General features: G+C 47.5%; 1 protein-coding gene across 1 annotated transcript in view; it reads right to left on the reverse strand.

The window, feature by feature from the left end:
* Nucleotides 1–7,114, reverse strand: part of BEND4 (BEN domain containing 4) — a 30,061-nt gene extending 22,947 nt beyond the window's left edge. Inside the window, exon 1 of the mRNA XM_067735844.1 lies at nucleotides 6,377–7,114. Coding sequence (XP_067591945.1) covers nucleotides 6,377–6,860 — 484 coding nt within the window. The 5' untranslated portion in view covers nucleotides 6,861–7,114. The remainder of the gene's footprint in view (nucleotides 1–6,376) is intronic.
* Nucleotides 7,115–8,051: the final 937 nt, after the last annotated feature.

The following is an 8,051-nucleotide window of genomic DNA, read 5'->3' on the forward strand; positions in this document are numbered from 1 at the left end:
GAAAACAATCAGTTCACTTCAAAAAGAAAGAAAGAAAAACCCAATGTCCTGAAAATGTGATTTAATGTTGCCAGTCTAAGGGGCTTGAAAATTCACCCTAAATGTAACCGTCACAAGAACACTGTCTTCTTTCTGGACCACCACCCAGAACGTGCTATTTATATCAATAAATACCCACAGAGAGACAGATAACTTTTTTAGGGCTTATATAGAGCTATCAGGGTACCTCTCATTTCCTCTCCCACCCTACGCGGAATAATGGTAACAAACAAAATATTGTAGGTTCTAGATGCCGAGATCCGTTGTTTATGATAGAAATGTAACGAGTCACTTGCTGTCTCTGGAAATGTTGACTAGCTGTATTTTTTTCTGAGGGGAAAAAAATAACCTTGAAAAGTGAAAAGTGGTGAGATGCTTGAGGGCTTCTATGGGGACAACAAACTAAATAGCTGTGATTAAGAAATTGATTTCTCTAGAAAACCCAGGACGATGACCAGCAAACCAACCTTCAGAAACCTCCAGGTGGTACTTCAGCCTCTACTTTGTTTTTTCTTACTATTCTTCCTGAAGTAACTAAGATATCAGGGGAAGGGGGTACAAGTCTCCTATTTCACTTATTTAATAAGAATATACATAAAGCCCAGAGCATAGAGCAAGCACCTCTCATATCTCCCAAATCTATAAAATGCTCCCATTCCTAAATCTCTCAGGAAAAATGACAAGTCAGAACACAGAGGCCAGTTCTTCTCAGTTCAGGAGAGATTTATAGACTGTATATTCCATGAGTGGACTGGGGTTTGAGGGCCAGCGCAGAATCTCTAGAAATATTTACTGAATACATGTGGGGACTCTTATAAATAAATAGAGTATCTTAGTTTACAGCATTTGTACCCTTACCCTGAATCCCACATATATTAGGCACAGGCCTATTTTTTACACGATTATTTTGAGTACTAAAGAAAGAACTAGATGCCAGGTATAGTTTTAGGCTAGAGCTGATTGATGGGCTGGGAACCTGGCTGAAGTAGCGGCCAAGATAAAGTCGGCTTGCTGCCTTGGAGAAAAAGGGATGTGGATATGGGAAGGATATTTCGCACACCGAACACTGGAAGTGATGATGACTCTGCCCCCAGCCAGGTGGAAAGGAATAACTAAGCTCATGATTTGAACCAAAACTTAATGGAGAAAGATTTCAAAGAGCTGGGTGTTATATCTTACAATGACCAAAACCGAATAAACGAGAAAGTAAACAGTTGAACCATACAAGTGGGGAGGTTTAAGATGCTGCATTCTCATTTCTTCACTCCTGGCTTTTTGTTCTTTTATTAGTAAAATCAAAGGACAATATTGATTGGCGACTCTCAATTCTAGCACACCAGCAGTTTTCACTCATTTAATCCTATAATCCCATTCTAGATCTAAAGTTGTATTTACTGTTTGCATTTTAATCAGAATAGTCCCAAGTGATTTACAGCCTATACACCTATAACATAACCTTGATGAAAGGAACGAAATATGAAAGGAAAGGCTAAAACAGAATTGCCTAGAAAGAACTGCTCGAATGTATCTGTCCACTGTCCTAAGGAGCTCAGTTGTTTTAATCATGTTGATAAAACACGTTAGGGTATAGATTTTAAGGGAAAAAAAAAAATCTGATGTAGAGACAAGCATGATTTGTTTTCTTAACTGAAGGATAAACTCGTAATATGCTGAGAAAAAAATCATTATGTAATATACTACATTATGAAGATAATGTATTAAAGTGCACTCAGAATATCAGAGAATAGTTACAATCATAAAACGGTTCTTGCCTGCAGTTTTTTCAAATGCTTCATTCTGAATTTGTTCTCAGAACGAATATATGTAAAAATGCCAACTGTAGCCCTAAAGCTGTATTCTCTTCTTTTCACTACCTTATAGTTGAATAGTATTTTATGTCAATACATTGAAGAGTATGATGAAAAATACTACTATTATACTTGGTGAGAAATGGCAAATCTTTACACTCAACACACATTGCAGCCAGCAGTGCTTCAGCTTTCCATACAGAATATAATTAGAACACAAGTACTGTGCGATGCCCATTATTGCTGAGAAATGGAGAAAAGTTCTGTTTTCATATGAACACGATTGAATGGCCACTGATCCACGATTCTTAACTGAGCAAAGTGTGAACATGTATTTTGAAATTTTTAAACTCTTTTCCCCCGCTAGGCACAGAATGTTCCAGTCAAGTGATGGCAAGGAAGTACAAAGTCAACAGTTTATAGAGAGGCTTTAAAACAACCTAGTTGATCCCTAACTTCTTTAAAATTAAACACCGTAAAATGTTAATAAATCACAATCACAAAGCACTCTAAAACGACCACATCTCTCTCATTTATTTTGCTTTATTGTGCAATCTGTCGGGATCTAATATCATGTTGCAAATTGTGCCCAGTCTGATTCCAGAATCCGAACCCGTGTTATTTTTGTAATTAAAAACTTCATTTCTAGAATTTCTTCAGAATTTAAGTGGTTTAATCCATCCTAAATCTGATAAGTGAAGAAGAGGGATGGGAATTCAGCAATGAAACACAGGCTCCCTACTTTAACATCCTTCTTTGTAAGTAAAGCCTTGAATGGAATTTGCCCATCACAGCAGATCCCCAAGAGTATTCTGTTTCTATGAAGGAGATCACAGTAGTCAAGATTAGTGGTAATCTTTTGATTTTAGCCCACAAAGGGTGAAATATATTAATACTAAAAATGCAGAGGCAGAAAAAAAATTTTTGTGACCTATACGACCCTGTATCCATATATTACATCTATCAAAAGGATTTGCAACTAGTTCAAAATAGATAATTTCCTTAAAACATTAATATAACTTCTTTTTATGAGAGGACTTCGTGGCACAGAAAACAGAAGTTAGAAAATGAAAGCATCTTTGGAAGCATCACCCCTGTCTTAAATCAATGAACTACTGTATGTCTTTCAAAAAAAATGCCATCCAATTTTTTTTTCCCTAATGGCAAATATCAACACAGCAAAACAGGATGCAATTTTTCTAAATAAATAAATCAATGATGTGTCAAAAATTAACAGATGAGTTAATATACTCAGTGCTATCAAAACCAGATGGTGCTTCCTAATATCCATCCTGCTCAGTCAATCCCTGAATATTTTCTGGACCATCGGTATATAAAATAGGATGCTGCTATTCGTGATGGCAAACAAAAGCAATCATGCCTGCCAAGCACATACTATAACAGGCAGCATTTCAGCTCTGCTAGACAGAAAGTAATTAGAATGCTTTTAATGTCCAAAAGAATGATGCTGATAGGCTGCCGCAGATGTGTAGATTTATGAATATTTATATGGTGGTTTATAGCTGACACTTTTATCAGTTGAAGAAGATAAAATATCTGCCTGCCTCAAAAGCTTGACAGTCAGGTTAATAAAATCTCATTAAAGAGAATGACCTATGCAATTATATAGGATTTATTGTAATTCATTTTTGATTGTACTCTGCTTAAAGATGCAATTTCCCATTTCCTGATGCCAAATTTAGGCTGCATATCAAGATCTACGTGGGTTTTAACTCTAAGCCTCCCACAGAGGAAAAATAGGCTTTTAGAACCACGGCATATTACCGCTTTTAAGGAAAATTATACTCTTCAGGAGATTTTACAAGAATGTTGAAAAATCTATTTTAATCATGTATTTCTCCTCTCAATGGTTTATGGCCCTTAATGGCAAATAAGGTTCACTTCAACCCTTTCATCTTTTCACTGCATTTTCTCTGGACACTCAGTTATCTCTCTTCCATCCTTGACTCATTTCATCTCATCGACATTTTGACTATTTTCAGTTTACGAGGTAGCCTGAGACCCTGCAGTACCACTGTTGTGAGGGTGCCACAAGCAAATCACCACCCCTACCCCTACCCCACCCAGTGTGCTAGGATGGCTGTCTGTACACACATGCTTATTGGTTCAAAGTGGAACCACTAGTTCCTCAAAGAGCCAATCAGCTCTTCAGGTGACTGTCCCTCTGATGGCCACTCACATCACTGTGCCTGTTAAGAGATGGCTTTGTCCCCCAATGATTAATAGTATGACCACAATTCATGATGTCTAGTACTATGGTCTTTTTTTTTTTTTTTGCCCCTGACCATTTTCCTCACTGCATGGCAGAAAACTACCATTCAATTCCCATCTTTCCAACAAGTACATGGCATCCTGTCTTGGGGCTATCTAGCCTACCTCTCTATGACCTCTCTTAAAAAAAAAAAAAAAAAGGCAGCAGCAGCACTGAAAATAAAAGGAAATAAGAAACACAGGGAGTTGGAGGGACATCAAAAAGCCCCTTTCCACTCCTTTAGATTCAGTGATATGATTTCCACCTGCGGACAGAGACAAACTAAACAGGACGTTAGAAGAAACACTGAAAAAGAGGACATTCAGAACAAGGTAAGAAGGAAACAACAACAGCAAAAACTCCTTATGGATAAAAGAGTGGGGCAACTGCCAGAGTAGAAGGCACCATGGAAAGGATAGCAAGTGACTGGCGCAAAAAAAGAAATATAGGAAAAATAGCAGGGAAAGGCAAGGTTAAAACTATGGATGAAAATGGAAATGAGAAGGGGCAGATTTATACTGTATGAAAAAAAGTAGAAGACAGAAAGAAAGACAGTCCGCAAAGACTGAAAGGAGAAAGCAGGATGAGATTAAAGACTGAACTGGGCAGATAAAGAGGGGGGAAAACCCCAATGAACATGGTGGCACTGAGGCTGTGCAAAGGAGTAAGCAAAATATAGAATGTGGAAAAAAGGACCCAAACTTCTGAACAATGTAAAGATAAAGGAAGATAAAGCAGAGCCGGGAAATAAACAAGGAGTGAACAAGAAGTAGTATATAAGAAAACCAGACCCCAAGCCCAGAGAGCACACAAACCTCACTAAGAAGGGGGGAAAACAGAAGAAAAATGAGGAAAGTGAAAGTAGGCTAGCCTCACAGTGAACATAGAAGCACAGCGGAATTAAAATACAGGGAAAAAAACCACACCTCACAAACAATAAGGACATCCACATAAAAACCTCGCCAACATCTCCCAGCCAGTGAGGGATGTGACAGAGCAAGTCTTCACTATAACCTGTAATTAGGTTTTCTTTCTCAAAACCAATCCTTCCTGTGTCAAAATACTGACAAACAACAGAACATGAGCTTAGGCATCTATAACGCATTTCAAGACAATGCTCCTATTTTCATTAGGAAAAAAGGAAGCCGTGGATTCACTGATATGCAGGATTTGGGGGGCTCCAAAGTGCCATACAAGGCCTGAGCAGGAACTTTTCGTTCTGAGCGGCGGGATACACGGGGCTGCGAGTCCAAGGGGAGCAGAGAGCACACTTGGGCGCAGGCCCCAGGCTGTGACCTCTCCACCAGCCCGTCGCCCTCCCCGCCGCTGGGCTGGAGAGCCGGCTTTTCTCAGGAGTCGCGTACCCTGGGGTGGATGCTCCCCGAAAGGCAGTCATTTCTAAGGGGCCTGGGACCCCGCGGTGCAGCAGCGCCCACCCGGCGGGGCCCAGAGCGCCCGGGGTTCCCGGGGCTGCGGGGGAGGGGCGGGAGGTCTCCGTCCCTTAAGTCGCGGCCGCCGGGGCGAGCGCCAGTTCCAACCGCGCGGCTGCTGCAGAGGAGCCTCGCGTCCTGCACACACCGGCGGGGACTCTGGGGTGGCCGGGGAAAGGGGGCCAGGGAGAGGCAGAGACAGCGCGCGCTCGCCAGGAAAAAGCAGGAAAGCAGCCCTAGGGCCAGCCGCGTGACCGCGACAGAGTGAGCGAGAAAAAGAGAACCAGAGGGCAAATGAGAAGGGAAAAAGAGAAGGAAGAACAAATGGAGGAGAGAGGCAGATAAAGGGAAGAAGCAGAAGGAGAAAGTGAAGCAGCGGAGGGGAAAGGGAGGGCGTCCCCGAGAACCGCCAGAGTAGCGCCCGCTTCTCCCCGCGCCGCCGCCGCTGTCACCCCACGGTGTCCCGCCCCCACTCCCCGCCTGCGCGCCGCCCCCGCCCCGCCGATCGCCCCTGCCCGGGCGCCGAGCGGGACGCTAGCGGCGGAGCCACCTGTTAAGAGGCGCGCGCGCCATCGGAAGCCCCGGACGCGGCGGCGGTGAACCTCCAGAAGTTGCTGCCGGCGCGTAGAGGCCTTGGGGGTGCGCTCGGACGCCCCGACGCTCCCTCAGCCGGCTCTGGGAGCCTCCCGCTCTCCCCTCCCACCCCCCACCCACCCTGCTGGGCAAGGCGCGCGGGAGGCTGTCCTCGGTCCCCGCTTTCTCTTTCCCGGGTCCTACCCCTCCCCCAACCCGTGGCGGGACGGAAAGTTGCTCCCGAGAGTTGGTACCTGCGCTGAGCTCCAGGCTGGCGCCGTTGCCGCCCGCGCTGCTGCTGCCCGCGGCGCCTGCCGCCGGGCCCGAGCCGTACCTGACGACGGCGGCGAAAGATGAGGACGACGACGCGGCGGGGGCCGCGGGCGGCGGCGCTGGGGTCCTCAGGTGGCCCTGGGACGTGGCGGGCGTGCAGGACGGAGACGACGACGAGGCGGCGGCGGCGGCCCGGCCGGGCCCGGGTGGGTAAGAGCTCTGCGCTTGGAACTGCTGCGGTGGCGGCGGCGGCTCGCTGCTGCTGATGGAGACCGCGGCTTGCGGCGCGAAGGCCGGCGGGGGCGGCCGCACGTGCGGCAGCTCCACCAGGGTGGGTCGCTCGTACCGCTTGGCCAGCGTCGGTCTCTTGCTGGGGAATGTCTTGAGGACGCTGTAGGGGCTGCGCTGCTTGTAGATTTTGGGGACGCTGGGCCCCTCTTCCGCCGGCTGCATCTCCTCCTCCATTCTGCGCCTCTGGGCAGGTCCCGGGTCGCACGCCCCCTCCGCGCCCGGCGCCTGGCTCCGAGGGTGCCTCTGCCGCCCGCCCAACGGCTCTGCCCGAGTGCGCGCGCGTGGAAGGGTGGCTGTCTGTGCCGTGGCCGCCGTCGTCGCCGCCGCCGCCACCACTGCCGCCTGTCGCGAAGGCTGGCATCGCCGAGCCCCTGCGCGGGGGGCTGCCGCCCGAGCGCTGATTGACAGGCTGCCTCACCAATGCCTGGAGGGAGAAAGGAGGTAAAGAGCAAGTGTTTAGGGTTATATCTGCTAATGATAATGGGGGCGGGAGCGGGGCCTGGCGCCGCCGCTGCCGCCCGCGTGGTCGCCCAGCCGGGTGTGCGCCTCCGACGGGGGAGGGGAAGGAATGAGCCGGGACCAGGAGGGTCCCCTGGTAACAGCGCGAGGTTCCGGCCGGGACGAGACTTCGGAGCCCCAGACTTGCACTTGAGGCTCCTGCTGCTGTGGGCGGGGTTCAGTTTTAGGAAAGAGCTCTTGGCGCCGCCTGCTTGACCCCGAACTCTCGGGGTTGCCCTGAGGGGCTGGTAGTAGTAGGGGTGGGGCGGTAGCTAGAGTGCATGTGCGCCTTGGGAAGATATTACAACCCGTTCTGCTGCTGATGGGGAATTGCTCCCCCAGCCTTCTGAAAGGAACATCTTCAGAAGGTCTTGACCTAGGTCGCTGCGAGTTGTTTGCGCGCCCGGGGGTTTCTGTCTATACCCAGCTCCTGGCCTTCGAGCTTATGTTGTCCTAAGAGCACACAAAGCATCGGGCTTTCACGTTATTTCAGTTAGTTCCCTACAGGGCCCCTGAGAGGGCGTAACAGAATTGGTGTCCCCATTCCACAGATGAGAAAACCGAGGCTCTTGGAGGAAATTACCCAAAGTCAGACACTCAAGAGTGTGTGGCTGAGTTGCACAGATGTACTCAGATATTCAAATTCACATTTCTCGTATTACGTAGACTCTGTGCAATTGAGGGAAAAAAGTATGACCTGATACGTCCTTTTGGGACGGTGACTAGATACTCGCAACAATGTCATTTGATATATATTTATTTGTAAGTGCTTGTAGCATCAAGATGTGCCGAAAGCTCTTGCTCCCTGCGTTGCCCAGGCAGCTCCTCACTGCACCTGGGGTCACACGGCCAGGGTTTCTGGAGGAC

This window comes from Pseudorca crassidens, chromosome 4, assembly GCF_039906515.1.
Source record: "Pseudorca crassidens isolate mPseCra1 chromosome 4, mPseCra1.hap1, whole genome shotgun sequence".
NCBI classification, from domain to species: domain Eukaryota; kingdom Metazoa; phylum Chordata; class Mammalia; order Artiodactyla; family Delphinidae; genus Pseudorca; species Pseudorca crassidens.